We start from the raw sequence: 24,564 nt of genomic DNA, 5'->3' as shown, positions 1-24,564 counted from the left end.
ATTCCTATAAAAATCTTAATTTAAATTTTCACCATTTACTTATCCTTACCCGTGATTTTTACATGGAGGAAATATCATATAAACCCGTCGGAAACTGTAACGAACACATCTGCTGAAGGAATGAAGAAAATCCATACAGCCGTTTTCGAGTTATGCGGATACGAACACAGACCATTTCATTTTTATTATATAGATAGACTAGAAGAAAAAGATTAGGCTCTGTCATATAGTAAAATCCCCTCAAAATGTGAATATGACTCATAGATGCAGGTCTCGTAATCCATAACACAGGTGAATAAAATTGAAGGGAAAAAATACATTTACCATTCTTGGACGGAGTGGGGAACTTTACAACGGAAGGCCGAACGTAGGGGAAGTGGGGGTAACACGCCCATAGGGGTTAAAACGCGCCACCCCTGAATAAGGTTAAATATCCCCATTGTGATTATTTTAAATAGTCTATACGATGAATCAATGAAAAACATTGCCATTGGATACATATATTTCATGATTTTTCTCTAGTTACACATGAAAAACTCGAAAAAATGATTTTTGCGTGTTTTGATGCAATTCTAGCTCGGTGAAATTTAGTCTTTCTATCGCTGTTATTCATTGGTAAATTGAAAATTGAGCCATGAGCCATGCTGCTTACTCGTGTTCTTTATGTTCCACACGAAATCGTCGTCAAAATTGGTCTTAAAACGATTTGATGGGCCTTCAAACTTCTGAGGTCGGTGTGGGGCAGTACGCCCATGCTCATTTCGTATGACCGAAACAGCTGAAACATTCGGTTAATTGCCTTAATGTAGGCAATTAAAATGAAAATCAGTACGATAAACACATGCGCGTTTTAACCCATCCACTGGCGCATCTCACCCCGCATGGTTTCAAAATCAATATTTTCGGGTGCTTTTAAAAATCAAATTTCTGTGCAATAAAATGTACAATTAGATATCTGTCATCGGTAGTCAGTCGCAGATATGCTGTTCTTTAGTATGCGCTGATGAAAACTGGCTGAAATGGTGGTTTTCATTGATAAAAATGGCATTTTCCTTAACGTGGGCGTCCTACCCCCAGTTCCCCTATGTGCAACGGTTCGAAAATGACTAAGAATTACCGCAAAACTTTTGCCACTGAAACTGCTCATTATCGGACTATAGTCACCGACATCTGTGATTTGTGTGGCAGTCCATTTGCGTTGCGGATTTCACAGTGCGAGTTATGTCTTTGCTGGAAAATGTTGGCAATGTTTCGTTCCGCTTGGAATCACGTCCGCGACTGGTTTATAGCCGATATTTGCCGGTTTTGGACGGATGAAGGTCCGGGCGGAGATTGTTTCTGGTTACTGGACGCCTTACTGCTTCTTGGGGGTAATAAACCAGAAAGTCGTGCATCTGATTTCCATTAATTTTTATTTGTTATTAAATTTATAACAGGAATACGAACACCAAGATGGACGAAAGAGCATTACATTCGTTACTTCACAAACTTCTTGTTCGTATATCAAGGAATCGTAGTATATCTGCAGCTGAAGCATTCATTGAACACCCGAGATGATGATCTGGCCGCAGTTGTATGGGAAGTTGTAAAAATTACAACATGGTTTGTGGTAGCCCTAAAGATGCTGATTAACATACTCCACCAGAAATCGATTACAGCCATCAGAAATTTCATCATCGGAAATCGTGTCAATTCTGGTGACAAAAAATACGACCAACTTGAGCAGCGAAAATTTAATAAAAAATCTGGAGCAATGCTAAAACTACTATTCGGTTTACTACTTGCAGACTTAGTATTGCTCTCCGTGCCAAACTCTGCCATGGAAAAGGCACTTGGATTACCACCACAATTGCTCGAAACTGGACCACTGGTATCGGGAATTTTAACTTGCTTTGCGGTGAACTTCATTCCACTTGGGGTGTCCCCAAGGCTGTTCACTAACTTGGCAACTATTGCCATACTGTTGTTGGGAATGCGAACCAAGCTAAGATTGTTGGCTCACCGTTTCGATCGTATACTGCTTCAAACAACCTCGAACGTTGATAACTATTTTGTATGGTTGGAAATTGAGGTGCGAGAAGCCTTGGATCAACATTTGGAGTACTTGAGGTAATTGTATTTGAGATAATTGAGGTAAAAACGTTAAAATTTTTGAATTCCAGAGCTTTACATACACTGAACAGCGTTGCCGAGAAAGCCTTTATGCTGATCCACTATTACTCAATTTTTAGCATTGGAGCTTTATTTTTCATTATCAAAGACACTGGAATCACTATTTTCTCAGTGGCGATGATAAGTGGTTCAACATATCTACTATGCGAATATTACATTCTCTGCCGCTTAAGTGATTCACTGCAGGATGAGGCAAGTGAATTCAATTTCGAAAAACATTATTTTTATTTCGATTGTATTTACTCAGGTGAACTCCATCGAAGATGTTGTGTTTGAGATTTGCGCGAAATTGCCACACAGCTTAGATGTCCACCCGCAGTACGTCCAAATGAGAACAATATTGATGATAATCAAGTTGAACATAGGGAACGGCTTATCGCTGAAATGCTTTGGGTTGTGCGAAATGTCTACACTGGCATTCGTTGACTTAGTCCACACTGTCTATTCAGTGTTAACGTTCCTGGTCAGCATGAGATGAAAAGACAAGACGTACTTCAAATAAAACTACTGCTTTTTACGAAAATTGTGTCACAAATGTTAATTATATTTGGCGATCAGCAAATCTGAAATATTTTTTTTAGTCTGCTGCAACGGAGCAAAGGTGGAAAGTGGTTTCTCTATTGCTTATCTCTTGCTTTTGGAGATGTGTATCCCTGAAAGCTAGATGTAGTTTTTGGATTAGATACAACCGCGATTTACTTTAATACTCGAGCACGCGCAATGCTGTTTTTATTTACAAAAGTGACAAAAAAATACTTGTTTTACAGAGCACAAGCGAGGCAGCATTAAAAATAGCATTAAAGTCGCTCAAAACTCATAATTCATTAATAACTCTAAAGTGTGTATCAAAATTATTGAGATTCGAAATCAATCATTCTTTATCCTTTACCTGATTTTGCACATTTGAGCCAAGCAGAAGTCAACACAAACATTTTTGCTTACTTTTGATTTATCATGTTAGATCCGAATAACTCCACACTCGTTTGCGATTCATCCTGGCTACCATAATTGCTTTCCTACTCAATGCACTCTATACCGGACAAATAGATCTCCCAAAGTTGTCTGTTTTTCACAACATCAGCGTCCAAATAAAAGTTCGAGTTTGCACCCGTCATATTGCACATGTCAACTGCGTAAACAACTCTGTTAGTTGGAAGTGGGTGGCGTTGTGCGTCCCAGCACCCTCCCTTCTGTTGAGGCGCAAACTGTTGGCATTTACTAATGGCTCCGCTTACACAATTAATGGAGATGGCGGAGGAAGAAAATTGTGTTCTCAATAAAACTTTCTCTGGTAGCAGTAAATCAATATTAACTGTTTACGTCAAAGCGATTCAGGGGGGAAACTTTTCCTATCAGTGGGGAGATGCACGACGCTCGGTGTTTTTGCGCACCATTCCGCGTACCAGCAAAAATTTGACCGATTCGTGAGTATTACCGATGTTATTTGGGGACTAAGCTTCGAGGTATATAAATATGGCGTAGAAAAAAAAACGACTCACTGCTTCCGACCGTAATCCGACAATCTCTCGAGAAATCTACTTTTATGTGTCACGAGCGCCGAAGATCTGTCACAAAACTTTGCCGAACAAGTGAGGCTGATGATTCACGCGAATTTCGCGCGGCTTTTGGATTCGATGGAGTTGATTCGGAACATAACAGTTTTGTGGTGAATTCAATTCTCTAGAGACCCTAAACTTCATCCTAGGAAATGTATTCGGAATTGCAAAAGTCTATACAGCCTTAACTACTTCTATTGAAGCTTCTTGCTAGTGCAAACATTATTTCGGATTAACTCTTCTAGGATAAAAAAATATCCATCATTTGTGTAATTTGGCTTCGAATAACGCTGGGAAATGCATTCCTCAGATTGATCGTTGTTTACGGTATTAGACCAATAAATCGAAGATAATCAGGTCGAATGAGAAGCACTAAATGAAACGTGAGAAGTCAGTTCTTCCTTCTTACTTCTTCCTTATTTCTCATACCTTCTTTCTTTCTTCTAACTAGTTTATGCTTTTTCTCCCTGAGGCATTCCACGGGGGCATGTCAGTCGATCCTGAGCGACCATTTCGAAAATATTTGAAACTCTGCACAGTTTTTCAATTTCATCTAAATCGTCATTTTTCGATATCAAATCTTCATATTGAGTCACGACTAACTTTTCAAAAGGGTGTATGTGAAAATGGTTCAAAAATATTTAAAAAGCTGCACAGCAAAAACGGAATGTTCGATTGTTATGATTTTTTCAGCAAAGTTAGACAACTAAATGGTGATTCTTAAGAAAATGTGCACAGTAAAAAAAAAATTTTTTGCCTTTAAAAATATCATTTTTGTCACAAAAACTCAAATATCTCAAAGCCCTATCTTTTTTCGAACGTAATTTTTTTAGGGAAAACGGTCCATTATATTAGCTATCTACCATAAAAATTTGGTGATGGTAAACTAATAAACAAAAAAGTTATGACATTTCAAACATTTCACAATTTTCACATTTAGTAAAAAAAAAAATTTTTTCTGTGTAAGTTATTTCGAGAATTGCAGTTTGATGCAGATTTTATTGTTAAGGGACGTGATTTAAACAAGTTGTTTTCATGATATTTTGATTTAATTATTCATAGCATCTATAAGAAACTTAGACACGATCCAGTGTTGTGATCAAAAGTATTGATAGTGTCATAATTTTCATTGCACGTGACTGGCGAAAAATTCTTTTAATAGTGTTGAAACCTGTTGATAATAACGTTGATAGAAACATATCAGAAATGTTATTTTTAAGACAAAAGCTGCAAAATCAAAGATTTATATACACGTGTACGTCTATAGTTTACCTGCAAAAATATACCTCTTAGAGAATAGACTTTTATGATCGGGAGGAAACGGGTATCTTCAACAACAACAAATGCATGATAGGTACATACCATGACAATGCTCACGAAAAAGCAAAAAATTACTACTACTAAGGTTGTTAAAGATCTTATAGTAATTTTTTCTTCAGTCAAGCAAATGACACCAAACTAGTCAGTAAAACCTAAAAGTAATTTTGTTTATTGAAATATTACGAACAACATGAGTAGCCGCTTTCTCAACTGTTGTAGGCCGTTTTATGGAAAAAAGTGTTCAAAAGAGTTACGAAATCTCACCGAAAGCACCATAGATAAACTGAAAGCGACTGGTTATGCTCCAATGTCCACATTGAATACAAATTTACGCATTTGCACGTCCTGCCGTCTAAACGTTGACAAAAGAGCAATCTGTATATCATCGGTTGAGCAGAGCGCAGGAAGTTCGAAAACGACAGCAACTGAGGAATTGCCAGATGTATCGACAACAACTGAGGAATTACCAGAAGTATTAAGTGCTGAGAGCCTTGCCACCGTACCATCAGCGAAATCTGTTTCAACAAATCAATCGGAAGATGAGTGTATCCAAAAGGTCAACATCGAACGCTTTAACGAGGGCATAGCTGGGATAAAAGTGACTCCGATTAAATGGAGTAAGATGGACTACGTTTATTACCCGGAGAAAAAATACCGAAGCTGTACGAAGAAACCTCTTCAAATTAGGACCTGATGATGTGGAAAATACAGACTACGATGAGGTAATTATAAATATGAAGGAAAGGTTCTCGAATGCAGCCACGACAAGGAAAGAAAAATTATTGATTTTGTCGATGCTGCCAAGTTCGTGGTCTATTCAGGATGCCATTGATGAGTTCAAAACCAATAGAAATACAGTAAAAGAGGCAAAACAATTGAAGAATAACTGTCTTTCAACCAAAAATACTAGGTCTAGTACTGCATTAACAGATGAGACAAAAGAAATAGTAGTTCAATATTTTGAAGATGATGAAGTAAGTCGAGCTATGCCTGGTCAAAAAGATTATGTATCAGTAAAAAAAGATGGAAAGCGTCAAGCAATCCAAAAACGATTAATGATGACGACTTTGAAAGAAGCGTACACACGCTTCAAGGAAATTCACGATAATATTAAAATAGGTTTTTCCTCATTTGCAAGCCTTCGGCCAAGGCAATGTAAGCTTCTTTCCAATTCAGGAACACATAATGTGTGTGTGCACAACCCATGAGAATATTAATCTTATTTTACATAGTTTGAAAAGAATCAATTTAACAAAGGATATTAAAATGTTAACTGGTAGTCTTTTGTGTGAAAATACAACATCAAATTGCTATCTACGATCTTGTTCGGATTGTCCAGATTCTTCATCATTGGAAAATACTTTATTCGCTGAGTTTGAAGAAAATATATTGATCAGTTATCATTTGAGCAATGGGTGACCACGGATAGGTGTGACATAGAAACTATTGTAAAACCTGTAGATGAGTTTGTGTCATATTTTGCTTGAAATTAGAAAGTTTAATCCCTCACGATTTCATTAAAACAGAACAATCCAGCTTTTTAAAAAATACGAAAAATACATTACAAAATGGTGAATTTTTAGTCATTTGTGATTTTTCTGAAAATTACAGCTTTGTATTGCAAGATGAAGTGCAGTCCCATCACTGGAACGTACAACAAGCTACAATTCATCCATTCGTTATTTATTTTAATGGAAGTACGCAAATTGAACACTTAAGTTTTATTATAATTTCCGAAGATTTAAGACACGATTCAGTATCCGTAAACTTGTTCATTGAAAAATGATTAACTTTTACGCGTTGATAAGCATAAAGAAGTCAAAAAGATATATTTCATGTCTGATGGAGCAGCGTCGCAGTACAAAAATCGTAAGAATTTTTCGAACCTATGTCAATTTAAATCAATGTACGGAATTGATGCAGAATGGCATTTTTGCTACATCACATGGCAAAGGTCCTTGTGATGCTATTGGAGGAACAATAAAGCGCATGGCCACAAGAGCAAGTTTAGCCAAAGAACGTGAGCATCCAATTAAAACTGCGAAAAAGATTTAACCAAATTATCATTTTGTTTTACTACTACTGAAGAGTACGAAATAAAGGCTTCAGAGCTCAGCGAGCAATTTAATAACGCGAAAACGATCCAAGGAACCCAAAAATTTCACTGTTTCATTCCATTGTCGGAAAATAAAATTAAAGCAAAACTATACTCAAACTGTGCTGATAATAATTCAAAAGTGTTCGATATTTTAAAAATTTGAATAAAAATAAATAAAAATAAGTATTAATAAACCGTTTTCATGATATCATAACCCACACCAAAATTCAAACCCAAAACTCTTAGAGTTTCTATAACAACATTGTGTAACTGCCACATTTAATTTAATACTTAGGATAATATTAATTCATTTTATTTATTTATACATATAATATTTATACATATAATATACATAATATCGATGAATACATAAATATGGAATATCATACAAACAACTTGTTTAACTCACGCAAGGCCCTTAACAATAAAATCAGCATCAAACTGCGATTCTTGAAAAAAAAATACACGGAATTTTTTTTGTTTACTATATGTGAAAATTGTGAAATGTTTGAAATGTCATAACTTTTTGTTTATTAGTTTACCATCACCAAATTTTTATGGTAGATAGCTAATATAATGGACCGTTTTCCCTAAAAAATTACGTTCGAAAAGATAGGGTTTTGAGATATTTGAGTTTTTGTGACAAAATGATATTTTAAAGGCAAAACAATTTTTTTACTGTGCACATTTTCTTAAGAATCACCATTTAGTTGTCTAACTTTGCTGAAAAAATCATAACAATCGAACATTCCGTTTTTGCTGTGCAGCTTTTTAAATATTTTTGAACCATTTTCACATACACCCTTTTGAAAAGTTAGTCGTGACTCAATATGAAGATTTGATATCGAAAAATGACGATTTAGATGAAATTGAAAAACTGTGCAAAGTTTCAACTCAATAGAAAATCATGAATTAAAAATTTTCTTAAATTTTGATGCTGTTGCTTGGAATCGCTCCCCTTCATTATTTTTCCTTTTTCCCAGTGGCGTAGCCAGAAAATGTGTCTGGGATGGGTTTTCTATTTTTTTTTAATTCAAGGGGTTTCGAAAAAAATTTCTTCTAAAAAATGTGTCTCCAGGAAGGGTTTTATGTCCAAACCTACCCGCGCCCTTCTCCCCAACTGACCACTGCTTCTTCCTTCTTCCTCTTACTTCTTTCTTTCTTAATTCTTTTTGCCTTTCTCGTACACTACGTGAACGGAAATACTACAAGGCCGCTCCAAAACCGAACTTTAGACAGAAGGCTCGGAGTTACAGCCAAACGACTAAGCTCGACGAATTTAAAAATGTGAGACAAACTTCTTATTATTTAGCATTATCCGATTTGCTCGCAACAAATTGCATTCGCTATTGAACTTTTCGTTATAAAAACTTAGCCCGATCGCCATTTGCACAATGGTTCGATTCAGCATTTTAGCAGGAAGAAGTCTTGTTTGTAATGAAATAATGATTTTGTTAGTAAAATGTGGATTAGGATGGTCCCTATTTAAGTAAAAAGGTTAAATAAAACTAATTATTGAAAACTTTATGTAGTTGAACTCTTCAGCAAACTTGTAGAAAACTTTATTTCAAGAAACTTTGCCGAAGACACATTATTTTAGCTGATTTAATTAAATTTTAAATTTTAAATCAGAGTGGCACTCAAAAAATCGGTTTGTTTAATTCTAGGGGAACTGTTCCGTATTCCATCTCACTGAATATATATTCATTACATCGCAAAACAAAGAAATACAGCACCTATCTACTCGCTTCTTTTTGCTAACATATGCACTCATTGCTGAAAAAAAAACACAAAAATAAGAAACAAACCAAATTCCTTTTCATTGCTTTGTTTTTGATGGGATGAACATGGGAGATATGACATAAAGTGTCGAACCGTTCCTCTAACTTTTTTGTTTTCTACTTGACAAAATTGTGGTTTTCAGAAGCATTTTAGAGCACGCAATGGTGCATGTTTTGCTGAACATAATACAATTATAAATCTTGTCGAGTCAAGTCCGAGAAATTGGGTCCTAAAACCCTTCCTTGTTTATGGCTGCAAACGATAGTGCATCGGTCAAGAATACTTGTACCGTTGTTATAAAAATTCTGGTAAAATTCTAAATCAGTAAAACTAATATTTTTGTGTTAAAGACATTTTAAGGCAAATTTTGGCCTGTGCAACATTTCAGGACGAATGAACCATCAGCCCAAAACGTCAGCCCCATATATTAACTGTCAAAGGTTGAGTCAAGTGCCCTGCGGAGTTTTGCTAGTGCGTTTGAATCCGTACGTCAAACAAGACCGAAAATGTCGAGGAACCATTTTTCTTCTATTTTTCAATTTCAAATAAAACAATGTTCTTTTCGATTTTTGAGTCTAAAGAAAAACTGACACGTTTAGAATGATTACCTCCATCGTTCCCTGAAAGAAAATCGAATATTGATTCTTCATTTTAGGACCCAATTGAAAACGACCTTACTGTTGAGGTCGAAATATGTATCTATCAAAGGCACAACAAAGTAGTGAAATTAAATGGAATAGTACAAACTCGTCTTATGACTAGTAAATACATTTAACTAAAAGCTTAAAACGATTTCCGTATCAAAGTGTCAAAACATGCACAATTGCGTGATCTTAAATTCATCTGAAGACCACAATATCGCTAAGTTGAAAACAAAAAAGTTAACTCACGTTTAAAGGCCATCCATATTTAAATCTTACAACTTACTTAAATGCGCTAAAATGGTGACTTGATGGTGTCTTTGGCAAAGTTTCTTGAAATAAAGTTTTCAACAAGTTTTCTGAAGAGTTCAACCACGTAAAATCTAAAAGCTTTATTCCAGATTTTTACTTAATTGGGGTCCACCTTAATCAACATTTTACCAAAACACAATCATTTTTTATTACAAACAACTTCTCTGAAGACACAGAGTGTCTTAAATGTATGAGAACGGAGAAAATGAGTTTTTCCTGTTAATGCTGAATCGGACCATTGTGGCATTGTTATCAAGGCTGATTAAAAAACATGGAAAAAAAATTTCAAAATCGGTAAATATTGTTTTTCAAGGCATTCAAATGAATGCAAACAAATGTGAATTGATGGAACAAGTGGAATCTATAATCCGAAAGTGATATTTTGACCTCTCCAATGTCTTTTTTTCTCATGTGTAATGTGCGAGGCAGGCACCACCAACGCTACGTGGATTAATCTGATTTTTTTCTTTCATCTTACTTTTAAGGAGGATACCACTTTTTTCTCCTCACTTCGCACTTTTTTCCACTTCTCATTTCTTTACTTTTATTTCAAATTTCTTACTTCTAGCGTCTCCATACTCACAACTCAATTATCTTTTCTCACTTCGCACTACTCATTCCTAACTTTTCATTTCTTCTTCTTCACTTCTCACTTTTCTCTTCCAACTTCATCTCACTGACTCTGACTTGTCACAACTCGCCAATCAAATCTCACTTCTCACTTCTTCATCTCATTTCTCCCTACTCAATTCTCACTTATTTTTCTTCTTCAGTTCTCACTTCTCACTTTTAACTTCTCATTACTCACTTCTCATATCTCACCATTCCGGCTAATGACCCAGCACCGTTGCCCAACACCTTTGTATTTAATCTTCCTTCCTTTTGTTTTCTTAGTTTTCTTTTCCTTTCTGTTACTCTTCGTTTCTTCTTCCTCGCTTTTTCCTTCATCTTTTTCTCTTCTTTCTCATTAATCACTTCTTCATCTTTTTTCACTTATATTTTTTTCGTATTATTTCAAATTTCTTTTTCTCCTTTCGTCTTCTTCTTAATTGTTCTTTCTACTTCTACTTTCATCTTTTTCCTTTCTTCTTTTTTTCTTTCTTAGTCTTCCTTTCTTCAATCTCTTTTTGTTTTTCTTCTTTTTTCTTTCTCCTTTCTTCTTTCTTATTTCTTCTTCGTTCTTCCTTATTTCTTTCTACTTCTTTCTTCCTCCTTCTTTCTTCTTCGTTCTTCCTTTTTCTTCTTCTTCTTCTTTATTTCTACTTCTTTCTTTCTTCTTTCATATTTCTTTTTTTTCTTTCTCCTTTCTCTTTATTTCTTGTTCCATCTTCTATCTTTATTCATTCTTTTAAGTACTTTCTTCTTTCTTCCATCTTCTCTCTTCAATCTTGTTTCTTCTCTCTGCTTCTTTTCTTCTTTCCTGCACCCTTTTTCATTCTTTCTTGCGCCTTTTTTTCTTTCTTTCTTCTCTGTTCTTTGTTCCTTCTTTTTTGTTCTTTGTTCCTTCTTTTTTGTTCTTTGTTCATTCTTTCTTACGGGCAGCAGGGACTATGTCCAAGGGCTTGACGATCCCTCCCCAGGCCATCTGCGAGTTGTGGGGCTTGCCTAGGATGTGGTGGGGTTTGACAGTGGGCCCTGTTAAACCTCTATAAAAAGCTGCATGTATCCGCAAGTAGGCCCCACCAAAGCGACCGTGTGCCGCTCAAAGCGCACAAGCCCAAGTCCTGGTGTTAGGTGGGACGCTAAACAGCCCCTGACACGACGGCCCTCCGACGAGACAGGAGGTTTGCGCAGGCCCAATAAGCCGCCTAGAAAACCAATCATTACGAACAATATAAGAGATAATGCGACTCGATATAATCGGCAAAGACCTAGGCGACGAATACAGGATCACGATTGGAAGCTTGGAACATGGAATTGCAAGTCGCTAGGTTTCGCAGGTTGCGACAGGATGATCTACGATGAATTACATCCCCGCAACTTCGACGTCGTGGCGCTGCAGGAGATTTGCTGGACAGGACAGAAAGTGTGGAAAAGCGGGCATCGAGCGGCTACCTTCTACCAAAGCTGTGGCACCACCAACGAGCTGGGAACCGGCTTCATAGTGCTGGGTAAGATGCGCCAACGCGTGATTGGGTGGCAGCCAATCAACGCAAGGATGTGCAAGCTGAGGATTAAAGGCCGTTTCTTCAACTATAGCATCATCAACGTGCACTGCCCACACGAAGGGAGACCCGACGACGAGAAAGAAGCGTTCTACGCACAGCTGGAGCAGACATACGATGGATGCCCACTGCGGGACGTTAAAATCGTCATCGGCGACATGAACGTACAGCTTCCTAGGAAATATATAGACCGGTCATCGGACCGGATAGTCTGCACACTGTATCGAATGACAACGGCCAACGATGCATAAACTTCGCAGCCTCCCGCGGAATGGTAGTCCGAAGCACCTTCTTTCCCCGCAAAAATATCCACAAGGCCACATGGAGATCACCTAACCAAGAAACGGAAAACCAAATCGACCACGTTCTAATCGACGGTAAATTCTTCTCCGACATCACGAACGTCCGCACTTACCGCAGTGCGAATATTGAATCCGACCACTACCTCGTTGCAGTATGCCTGCGCTCAAAACTCTCGACGGTGTACAACACGCGTCGAAGTCGGACGCCGCGGCTTAACATTGGGCGGCTACAAGACGGTAGACTAGCCCAAGAATACGCGCAGCAGCTGGAAGTGGCACTTCCAACGGAAGAGCAGCTAGGCGCAGCATCTCTTGAAGATGGCTGGAGAGATATTCGATCCGCCATTGGTAGCACCGCAACCGCTGCACTTGGCACGGTGCCCCGGATCAGAAGAAACGACTGGTATGACGGCGAATGTGAGCAGTTAGTGGAAGAGAAGAATGCAGCATGGGCGAGATTGCTGCAACACCGCACGAGGGCGAACGAGGCACGATATAAACAGGCGCGTAACAGACAAAACTCGATTTTCCGGAGGAAAAAGCGCCAGCAGGAAGATCGAGACCGTGAAGAAACGGAGCAACTGTACCGCGCGAATAACACACGAAAGTTCTAAGGAGAAGTTAAACCGTTCACGTAAAGGGCCACGACGTGCCACAGCCCGATATGTGTGGAAGGACATAAACGGGAACCTTCTTACGAACGAGCGTGAGGTGATCCAAAGGTGGCGGCAGCACTACGAAGAACACCTGAATGGCGATGTGGCAGACGAAGATGGCGGTATGGTGATGGACCTGGGAGAACGCGCGCAGGACATAATTCTACCGGCTCCGGATCTCCAGGAAATCCAGGAGGAGATTGGCCGGCTCAAGAACAACAAAGCCCCTGGGGTTGACCAACTACCAGGAGAGCTATTTAAACACGGTGGTGAGGCACTGGCTAGAGCGCTGCACTGGGTCATTACCAAGATTTGGGAGGAGGAAGTTTTGCCGCAGGAGTGGATGGAAGATGTCGTGTGTCCCATCTACATACAAAAAGGGCGATAAGCTGGATTGTAGCAACTACCGCGCAATCGTATTGCTGAACGCCGCCTACAAGGTACTCTCCCAAATTTTATACCGTCGACTAGCACCAACTGCAAGGGAGTTCGTGGGGCAGTACCAGGCGGGTTTATGGGCGAACGCTCCACCACGGACCAGGTGTTTGCCATTCGCCAAGTACTGCAGAAATGCCGCGAATACAACGTGCCCACACATCATCTATTCATCGACTTCAAAGCCGCATATGATACAATCGATCGGGACCAGCTATGGCAGCTAATGCACGAACACGGTTTTCCGGATAAACTGACACGGTTGATCAAAGCGACGATGGATCGGGTGATGTGCGTAGTTCTAGTTTCAGGGGCATTCTCGAGTCCCTTCGAAACCCGCAGAGGGTTACGGCAAGGTGATGGTCTTTCGTGTTTGCTATTCAACATAGCTTTGGAAGGTGTAATACGAAGAGCAGGGATTAACACGAGTGGTACAATTTTCAATAAGTCCGTCCAGCTATTTGGTTTCGCCGACGACATAGATATTATGGCACGTAACTTTGAGAAGATGGAGGAAGCCTACATCAGACTGAAGAGGGAAGCTAAGCGGATCGGGCTAGTCATCAACACGTCGAAGACGAAGTAATGATAGGAAGAGGTTCAAGAGAAGACAATGTGAGCCATCCACCGCGAGTTTGCATCGGTGGTGACGAAATCGAGGTGGTAGAAGAATTTGTGTACTTGGGCTCACTGGTGACTGCCGAAAATGACACCAGCAGAGAAATTCGGAGACGCATAGTGGCTGGAAATCGTACGTACTTTGGACTCCGCAAGACGCTCCGATCGAATAGAGTTCCCCGCCGTACCAAACTGACAATCTACAAAACGCTAATTAGACCGGTAGTCTCTACGGACACGAGTCCTGGACGATGCTCGTGGAGGACCAACGCGCAATTGGAGTTTTCGAAAGGAAAGTACTGCGTACCATCTATGGTGGGGTGCAGATGGCGGACGGTACGTGGAGGAGGCGAATGAACCACGAATTGCATCAGCTGTTGGGAGAACCATCCATCGTTCACACCGCGAAAATCGGACGACTGCGGTGGGCCGGGCACGTAGCCAGAATTACGGACAGTAACCCGGTGAAAATGGTTCTCAACAACGATCCGACGGGCACAACAAGACGAGGTGCACAGCGGGCAAGGTGGATCGATCAGGTGGAAGATGACTTGCGGACCCTCCGTAGACTGCGTGGTTGGCGACGTGTAGCCATGGACCGAGCCGAATGGAGAAGACTCTTATATACCGCACAGGCCACTTCGGCCTTAGTCTGAATAAATAATAATAATCATTCTTTCTTCTTTCTACTTTATTCTTTTTTCTTTCTTTTTTCTTCGCTCTTCTTTCTTTTTTCTACTTTCTCATTTATTTTCCTTTTTTCTTTTTTATTCTTTCTTATTTATTTTTCTTCTTTCTTCTTTTTTTCATTCACGACCCTTTTTTCTTCACTTCCTCATCTTTTATCTTACCTTCTTTTTTCTCTAGTTCTTGGTTTTTCTCCGGCAAACCGCTACAGGTTTTAAAATGAATGTCAATGAAAAATGGAGAAGGGCCGTTTGGCCATAAAGATGAAAGTTGTTTGGCCAAAAAAGCAATTACGCCGAACAAGTCATAAGGCCGAAACCCGTTTCGTCTAAAGTCTTTTGTTCTAAAATTTGGACAAAAATGTCGTCGGGTATGAATGACCATTTGGTCGAATGGGTCATACGACCAAAACCGGGGAGAAATGGAGAGTGAGAAGCGAACCTTCTTACTTCTCATTCTTCACTTTTCACTGCGAAAAGAGATTAGAACAAAGTGAGATGTGAGGTCATAAAAAGTGCAAAATTAGAAGCGAGATATTACCTTTCTCACTTCTCATCTGCTACTTTTCACTTCTAACTGAAGAAATGAGAAGTGAGAAGCAAGAGATTTGTGAGTTATGGCGTCTTCTTTCTAACTTTTCTCTACCAACTTCTTACTACTATAGTGAACTCTCCCTTACTCGATATTGAAGGGACCATCGAGTTAGGGAAGGATCGAGATGAGGATCACATTTATATTTGGCAGAATACCGTTTGGCCGAGTAGTTAAAATTTGTTTCCTTATAATGTGAAGTGAGAAATGAAATGTTCGAAGTGAATAGTGAACAGCGAGAACTGAGTTGTTCGAAGTTAGTACAGAGTAGTGAGAAGCGAGTACTGAAAACGGAAGTGAGTTTTGAGTAGTGAGATGTGTGCAGAATATATGAGGGGTGGAAAGTGAGGAATGAAGTGAGAAGTTAGCGGCTAGAAGTGAGTGGTGAAAAGTGATAGTTGCGAAGTGAGAAGAAGGATATGAGTAGTGACATAATCAGAAGCAAGGAGTGAAAAATGAGAGATGATAATCGAGAAGTGAAAAGCAAGATGTTGCGTAGTGAAAAATGAGTGGAGAGATGTAAGACAAAGGAAGATAGAAAACGGAAGAAGAGAAAAGAAAGAAGAAAAGCGAAAGAATCTCGTTTCTTACTTCTTGTTCCAAGGTTCTCACTTCTCACTTCTTTCTACTCATTTCTCATAACTCACTCATCATTTCTCACTTCTCTACTACTAACTTATTACTTCTCTCTTCACACATATCGCCTCTTACCTCTCTCTTCTCACTACTCTCTTTTAATTTCTCACTATTCATTTCTCACTTTGCACAACTCACCTCTCACTTCGCACTGATCATTTCTTTTTCACTTTTCACTTCTCCCTTTTCATTTATCTTTTATCTTCTTATATCTCATTTCTAACTTCTCATCTCTCACTTTTTTTTTTTTTTATTCCTTTATTTATTTGATAGGCACTCTGTGTTACTTAACCGATACTGTGCCGAGATCTACTGTGGTATTCTGCAGCCAGAATCCACACAGAATCTATTTTTAGATTTTTCCATTATTCATTGTTGTTGTCGTTGCCGGTCCATCTCGTCGTGAATCCATTGTGTTCGTTTTGTCCATGTCATGTATCCAATGATCGTTGCATTGTCCGGTTGCCATTTATCCGGGTGGTAACGTTGGAGGAATGCCTCCGAGAAGAACAAGTTGTCAGTCGTCATCAGGCAGCCGTGACGGTGAGGCGTGCACCCCAATACGCCACCGCATAGGCTGCGCATCCGGCGACTGACGAGGGTTTTGGTGGAGGGGCTGGGAATCGAACCCATGACCATTCGCTTGAAAGGCGAACGTGTAGCCAACTACGCTACGGGACCCCCCTTCATCTCTCACTTATCACTTTTCACTTTTCGTTACTATTTCGGGCTTCGAATTTCTCACATCTAACTTCTCGTTTTACACTTCTCAATTCACACTTCGAATATCTCACTTCTCTTTCTTTGACTTTTAATCTTTTCCTCTTCACTTCTCTCTATTCCTCAATTTTCACTTCTCACTCATTTATATATCATTTTCGACTTCTCATTTCTCACTTATCACTTACTACTAACTACTCTTACTTTTCACTTCTCAATTTTCACTTTTCTTTTATTACTTTTCATTACTAAACTACTCACGTTGCACTTCAAATTTTTCACATCTAACTTTTCACTCCTCATTTCTCACTTCCCACTACTCAGTTCTCACTTAACACTTCTCAATGTTCCACTTCTTACTTCTTTTATCTCACTTTTGACTTCTCATTTCTCACTTTTCACTTTTAACTTCTATCTTTTCATTTCTTACTTTTAATTTTTCACTTATTGCTTTTCACTTCTCACTTCCCATTACTTACTTCTCACTTCTTACTACGCACTTCTCACTTCTCTCATCTCATTTCGAATTTCTTACTAATCACTTCTAATTTTTCACTTCTCATTTTTCACTTCTAACTTATTATTCCTCACTTCTCACTTCTCATTTCTCACTTCTCGCTTATCACTTTTCACTGCTAACTTCGAACTACCCAAACTTTTGGCCCATGCATACCATGTACTTGAGTAAACATTTTAATTTTTAAAAATAAAACAAGATTTTTTCGCCGAAATTTCATCAATGCATCTCAAAGATGATTAAAATTTGGTTCCGTTCCACTTTGTATTTCGAAATTTTGTGGGCTTAATTTTGAGAAAAATCAGTAAATTTAAGAAACATGTGTATCTTAATGTAATATTTTAGCACATAAAAAATGAAAATTATTAGTTTAAAATACCTACGATGCGAAATCTATTTATATTCTTTGTATTGAGCTGAAAATACCCGGAATCGGATGATACACGGCGAAAATAGGGCCAAAAATATTTGCCTATATTTTTCGAGGGTGAACCCAAACTTTCAGCCGAGAGTGTATATCGTGCATGTTACTGTTTCTGACAACATCGAGTTAGAGAGGTAAAAATGCATTAGAAACTTCGACTTAGAGAATATTGAGTAAAGGAGATATCGACTTACGTCTGTTAAATTCAAGGGACTTTGAATTTCATCGAGTAAGGGAAAATAACGAGTTACAGAACATCGAGTTAGGGAGAGTTCACTGTAACTTGTTGCTTCTTTTTCCTCACTTCGCACTTTCCACAACCGGTGTAAAGTAAAAAACGAGGAGTGAAAAGCTAGAATTGAAAATTGACACGTTCCACTTTTCATTTCTTATTTCTCACTTCTCAAATATCATTAAACACTTCACACTTTTCACATTTACATTTGTTCGGTTAAATAACATTTCAGATCAATTGGGTCTTTCTGCCGAAAGACCATTTTGGCCAAACGGTTTTTCGGTATAATGACCTTTTAACCCACACGACGTTTTCAGTCAAATGACCTGCTCGACTAAACGGGAATTTCGGCCATATAATCTGTTCGGCCAAATGGCTCTTCATGCCAAACGGCCATTTCATCCAAACGCTATATTTGTTCAAATGACCTATTCAATCTGCCGCAATCGAGAACTAAATTATCCTTTCCATTCAATATTCATTTTGGTCATATGACCTTACGACCAAACAATATTTTAGATCAAATGACCAATTCAGCCGTATATTGTTTTCGGCCGAATGACATTTTGGGCTTAACCGTTTCGGCCAAACGTTCAATTCGGCTAAATGATTTTAGGCATAACGTGTTATGCGGCCGAATAACTTTCGACCAAACGACTCTTCCCTAACTTAAGACCAAATACCAAAAAGTTTAAAACAAAAGACTAAGAACTAAAGACTAAAGAAAATACTAAAGGCTAAAGACTAAATACTAAAACAAAGTTTAGCGAATGGCGAGGTGAAATAGTGTTAAGAAGGCGAAGCAGACGGCAGAACGCCAAAAGAAGAAAGTAGCAGGAATAGGTGAGATGTAGAATGATAGAACTTCTTCATCTTATTGGCATTTCAACCCTCACTGGGATATTACCGCCTCGCAGCTTAGTTACACCATTTTTGCATTCGTATACCATGAGGCTAACACGATGATACTTTTATGCACAGGGAAGCAAGGATGTTATCGATCATTTAGTAATTCGCGCTCGATCATTTAGTAGTTTGTCAATAACTCATTCCAGAAGCTTTATTTCAAAATATGTTGTATGGTGGACTTCTAGTGCGAAGGTTTTTCTACAACTCTGTCTTATGGTTCTTTGTTTGAATTCCACTAGTAACGGAGTTATAACTATAGTTTCAGTAACTTAGACTAAATGATAACAAAATTCCAATCATTTAGTTTAGGTTATTGCAACTAGCGCTATAACTCCGTTATTAGTTGAATTCTAACAACGAACCATTAGGCAGAGTTGTATAAAAACCTTCGTACTAGAAATCCACCATACAACACATTTTGAAATTCGGCTTCTGGAATGAGTTATTGACAAACTACTAAATAAACGAACGCAAACTACTAAATGATCGATAACATCCTTGCAGGGAAGTCGAGAAAATATCCAAGACCGGATCGAGATTCGAACCCAGCCATTTTCAGCATAGTCTTGCTTTGTAGTCGCGCATTTTACCGCACGGCTAAGGAAGATCCCAGAAGGCTTGAGCAAGGAAGCTAATGCTGGAGACAGAAAAAGGAAAAAAAATAATAATTTAACGCGATGAACATGCTTAGGAATAAATTTAAGAAAGCTACTCCAACAATAAGTAACCACCCGATGGAAATCCATCCGTCAAATTATTATTCCAACTAAGATTTACGGCCGTGTGGGAAACAAAACAAATATCGAGCCCACCCCCGCCGCCGCCTATATTGAAATGTTATTCATCAAACCATAAACGTCGACCTCGATGACTTCGCTGAGCCGCTCCTTACTGCTAATCCTTATGTACAGCCCAATTCAAAGGATCCATCACGTCAAGGGGATCGAACCTTCCCCCGCCGCACACGGATTCATTAGTTTACCCTCTTCCTCTATACCCAATCGTATCAATTTATTACCGACGTTGGATCAATCGCTCATCTGGCGGTTTGATGTCGGGCGGGGCTCCATTCTCTACGCTAATTTTGACAAATTCCAATCCATTTCTGGCCCCATGAGACTCCATCAGCGCTCGTCAGCAGAACGTATTCGTTTTTGTTTCCGCCGGTTCGCCCATAATCCTACTTAGTGAATGGACTTCGATTTATTGCCTGGCGAAAGTCGTTCGAATCGATTTCCCCCGACTTCAGATTTCCGATTTCTTTCCTACTTCTGTTACACATGAATATGCTTCTTTCATACTTATTCATATAATACATGACACACAGAAACCATATCGAAACCATCCTCAGTGGCCACAATGCTATGTAAGAAATCTTTCTCTGCTTTCCCGCTTGATTCCAGAATCAAATCTCGTGGATCCGACGGCGGGATTGGCACATCCTCTCGTCCGGAGCGCAGATGTACACCAACGACGAACGGTTCGCGATCCTGCACACGCCCGGCTCCAACACCTGGACGCTGCAGATCAAGTTCGTCCAGCGGAGGGACCACGGTACCTACGAGTGTCAGGTGAGTTTTGGGGACGTGACTTTGCGATTGGTAATGAATAAATTATCCGGTTCGATTGGGACGGGTTTATCAAGCGCGACAAGTAGGGACTTTGTGATGGCAGTGCTTTGTAATCATGCTCTATTGATGGGGCCTTTCGAGAGTCCATGTACAAACAAATGGAGCTGAATTATGTTTCAATTGGGGTATGGGTACACCTCAAGTATCAACATCGTATATTTTTTCTAAGATTCTATCAACCCTCTCTGCAATGTCACTAGATTTTTTTTTCGAACCACATCACATTGCAAACCGTATCCGAATGTTATTACCGTATACTCCATCAGATCTTCATTTTAACTCAATCCCTATTTCTTTGAGGAAAAATATAATCTAAATTCTATCGAATTAGTATTCCCTATTGCCTATTAAGAGAATTAAAAAAAACTCAAAGGTATCACAATTGCGTATCATCGGAGTCTCATCCGAACTCCATTTGAATTTTATCGAAAGTTTATTAAGATACTTTCCAGTGTCTAAAAGAAATTTCATAAAAATGTTATCTTGTTCAAGATGGAATATCGAATGAGTTTTCCCGAAGTCCTGAAACATTTAGGAATTCCGTTATAGTCGGAATCACATTTGCGCAATTCCACTCGGGATAATTCTTATGAAATCCGTAGGTAATTCTATTGAAAATTGAGTATGTAAACAAATTACAAAATTTCCATTAATAAATCAATATTAGCAATCAAAAATTAAAAAATTTTCCACACAAAATTTTAAATTTTCTACAAAATAATCAATAAAGAGCAATAAAAAAATAAGAAAATTTCCATTAAAAATACAAGAAAGCAATAGAGCTGATGAAATTTTACATGAACTTTTAACGCTTTTAAAGAATGGGTCATCTATGGAAAAAAAGCACAGTTTGATTGCTTTTTTATATTTCTTTATGGAAATTTTCTTATTTGCTCTTTATTGATCATTTTGTTTTTTTTTTTAATTTTTTGTGGAAAAAATATATTTATCTTGCGGAAAATTTTGTAATTTTTATTGCTAATATTGATTTATTTATGGAAATTTTGTATTTTTTTTCGTGGAACATTTTGATTTTTTTATGGAAAATTTTCCTTTTATAATTGCAATTTTTGCTTTCAAAAGTGATTGTTTATTTTTGTTTTGTGGAAAATTCTTAATTATTTATGGAAATTTTGTTTTATTTATGGAAATTTTGTTTTATTTGTGGAAATTTTATAATTATTTATTGCTCTTACCCTGATTTCTTTATTGGCAATTTTCTATTTTTTATGGGAAATTTCTATTTTTTGAGGGGGAGTTTTTATTTTAGTCTTAAAAATCTCTCACTCATCATCTCTGTATACATTTACGTTATGTAGCATACCATGAGATACATTTTCCGCAAGCTTTCATGATTAAGAACAGAATCAGGGGGCTATACCCATGATAAATTCCTCTTCCAGGCCTCTTGAAAGGAGGCTTCCGGGCCTCTTGAAAGGAGGCTTCTGGGCATCTTGAAAGGAGGCTTCCGGGCCTTTTGAAAGGAGGCTTCCTGGCCTCTTGAAAGGAGGCTTCCGAGCCTCTTGAAAGGAGGCTTCCAGGCCTCTTGAAAGGAGGCTTCCAGGCCTCTTGAAAGGAGGCTTCCAGGCCTCTTGAAAGGAGGCTTCCATCCTTCTTGAAAGGAGGCTTCCGGGCCGCTTGAAAGGAGGCTTCCAGGCCTCTTGAAAGGAGGCTTCCGGGCCTCTTGAAAGGAGGCTTCCGGGCCTCTTGGAAGGAGGCTTCCGGGCCTCTTGAAAGGAGGCTTCCGGGCCTCTTGAAAGGAGGCTTCCGGGCCTCTTGAAAGGAGGCTTCCGGGCCTCTTGAAAGGAGGCTTCCGGGCCCTCTCTTGAAAGGAGGCTTCCGGGCCTCTTGAAAGGAGGCTTCCGGGCCCTCTTGAAAGGGAGGCTTCTGGGCCTCTTGAAAGGAGGCTTCCGGGCCTCTTGGAAAGGAGGCTTCCGGGCCTCTTGAAGGAGGCTTCAGGGCCCTCTTGAAAGGAGGCTCTGGGCCTCTTGAAAGGAGGCTTCAGGGCCTCTTGAAAGGAGGCTTCAGGCCTCTTGAAAGGAGGCTTCCGGGCCTCTTGAAAGGAGGCTTCCGGCCTCTTGAAAGGAGGCTTCCTGGGCCTCTTGAAAGGAGGCTTCCGGGCCCTCTTGAAAGGAGGCTTGGAGCCTCTTGAAAGGAGGCTTCGGACCTCTTGAAAGGAGGCTTCCTTGGGCCTCTTGAAAGGAGGCTTCGGGCCTCTTGAAAGGAGGCTTCCGGAAGCCTCTTGAAAGGAGGCTTCCGAGCCTCTTGAAAGGAGGCCTGAGCTCCCTCTTTGAAAGGGAGGCCTGAGCCTTCTTGAAAGGAGGCTTGAGCCTCTTGAAAGGAGCCTCTTGAAGGCTGAGCCTCTTGAAAGGAGGCTTCCGAGGCCTCTTGAAAGGCTTCCAGAGCCTTAGGAGGCCGGGCCTCTTGAAGGGAGGCTTCTGAGCCTCTTGAAAGGAGGCTTCCAGGCCTCTTGAGGGAGGCTGAGCTCTGAAAGGAGGCTTCCGGAGCCCTCTTGAAAGGAGGCTTTGAGCCTCTTGAAGGAGGCTTCCAGGGCCTCTTGAAAGGAGGCTTCCGAGCCTCTTGAAAGGAGGCTCTGAGCCTCTTGAAAGGAGGCTTCCGGGCCTCTTGAAAGGAGGCTTCCGGGCCTCTTGAAAGGGAGGCTCTTCCGGGCCTCTTGAAAGGAGGCTTCCGGGCCTCTTGAAAGTGAGGCTTCCGGGCCTCTTGAAAGGAGGCTTCAGGCCTCTTGAAAGGAGCTTGGGCCTCTTGAAAGAGCTGGGCCTCTTGAAAGGAGGCTTCCAGGGCCTCTTGAAGGAGGCTTCGGGGCCTCTTGAAAGGAGGCTCTGGCCTCTTGAAAGGAGGCTTCGGGCCTCTTGAAAGGGAGGCTTCCGGGGCCTCTTGAAAGGAGGCTTCCGGGCCTCTTGAAAGGAGGCTTCAGGGCCTCTTGAAAGGAGGCCTGGCCTCTTGAAAGGAGGCCTGGGCCTCTTGAAAGGAGGCTTCCGGGGCCTCTTGAAAGGAGGCTTCGGGCCTCTTGAAAGGAGGCTTCGGGCCTCTTGAAAGGAGGCTTCAGGGCCTCTTGAAAGGAGGCTTCGGGCCCTCTTGAAAGGAGGCTTCCGGGCCTCTTGAAAGGAGCCGGGCCTCTTGAAAGGAGGCTTCCGGGCCTCTTGAAAGGAGGCTTCAGGCCTCTTGAAAGGAGGCTTCCGGGCCTCTTGAAAGGAGGCTTCTGGCCTCTTGAAAGGAGGCTTCCTGGCCTCTTGAAAGGAGGCCTGGGCCTCTTGAAGGAGGCTTCCGGGCCTCTTGAAAGGAGGCTTCGGGCCTCTTGAAAGGAGGCTTCCGGGCCTCTTGAAAGGAGGCTTCCGGCCTCTTGGAAAGGAGGCCTGGCCTCTTGAAAGGAGGCTTCCAGGCCTCTTGAAAGGAGGCTTCAGGCCTCTTGAAAGGAGGCTTCAGGCCTCTTGAAAGGAGGCTTCGGGCCTCTTGAAAGGAGGCTTCCGGGCCTCTTGAAAGGAGGCTTCGGGCCTCTTGAAAGGAGGCTTCCGGGCCTCTGAAAGGAGGCTTCTGGCCTCTTGAAAGGAGGCTTCGGGCCTCTTGAAAGGAGGCTTGGCCTCTTGAAAGGAGGCTTCCGGCCTCTTGAAAGGAGGCTTCTGGCCTCTTGAAGGAGGCTTCCTGGGCCTCTTGAAAGGAGGCCTGGGCCTCTTGAAAGGAGGCTTCCGGGCCTCTTGAAAGGAGGCTTCCGGGCCTCTTGAAAGGAGGCTCTGGCCTCTTGAAAGGAGGCTTCCGGGCCTCTTGAAAGGAGGCTTCGGGCCTCTTGAAAGGAGGCTGGGCCTCTTGAAAGGAGGCTTCGGGCCTCTTGAAAGGAGGCTTCCGGGCCTCTTGAAAGGAGGCTCTGGCCTCTTGAAAGGAGGCTTCCGGGCCTCTTGAAAGGAGGCTTCCGGGCCTCTTGAAAGGAGGCTTCCGGGCCTCTTGAAAGGAGGCTTCCGGGCCTCTTGAAAGGACTGATGAAAGGTCTTAAAGGACAACTGATGAGTGGTTGAATGCCCATGGCGAAAACCAAATTGGTCATCAGCAAAGATAGAATTGTCATTAATATGAACCATCATTCTATTTGAAATAATCTTTTCAAACAGTTTACTTATTGAAGGAAGCTATAAAGATTTGAATCC

The 24,564-nt window shown here is 40.4% G+C and overlaps 1 protein-coding gene across 4 annotated transcripts in view; it reads left to right on the top strand.

The window, feature by feature from the left end:
* Nucleotides 1-24,564, top strand: part of LOC134209409 (zwei Ig domain protein zig-8) — a 969,833-nt gene that overhangs the window by 597,487 nt on the left and 347,782 nt on the right. For all 4 annotated transcript variants that reach the window (XM_062685397.1, XM_062685395.1, XM_062685396.1 and 1 more), the window contains one exon: nucleotides 20,180-20,347. In XM_062685397.1, coding sequence (XP_062541381.1) covers nucleotides 20,180-20,347 — 168 coding nt within the window. The remainder of the gene's footprint in view (nucleotides 1-20,179; nucleotides 20,348-24,564) is intronic.

This window comes from Armigeres subalbatus, chromosome 2 (assembly GCF_024139115.2).
Source record: "Armigeres subalbatus isolate Guangzhou_Male chromosome 2, GZ_Asu_2, whole genome shotgun sequence".
Taxonomy (NCBI): Eukaryota; Metazoa; Arthropoda; class Insecta; order Diptera; family Culicidae; genus Armigeres; species Armigeres subalbatus.
Note: the sequence above shows the minus strand (reverse complement) of the source record. Positions and strands in the feature narration are given on the sequence as shown.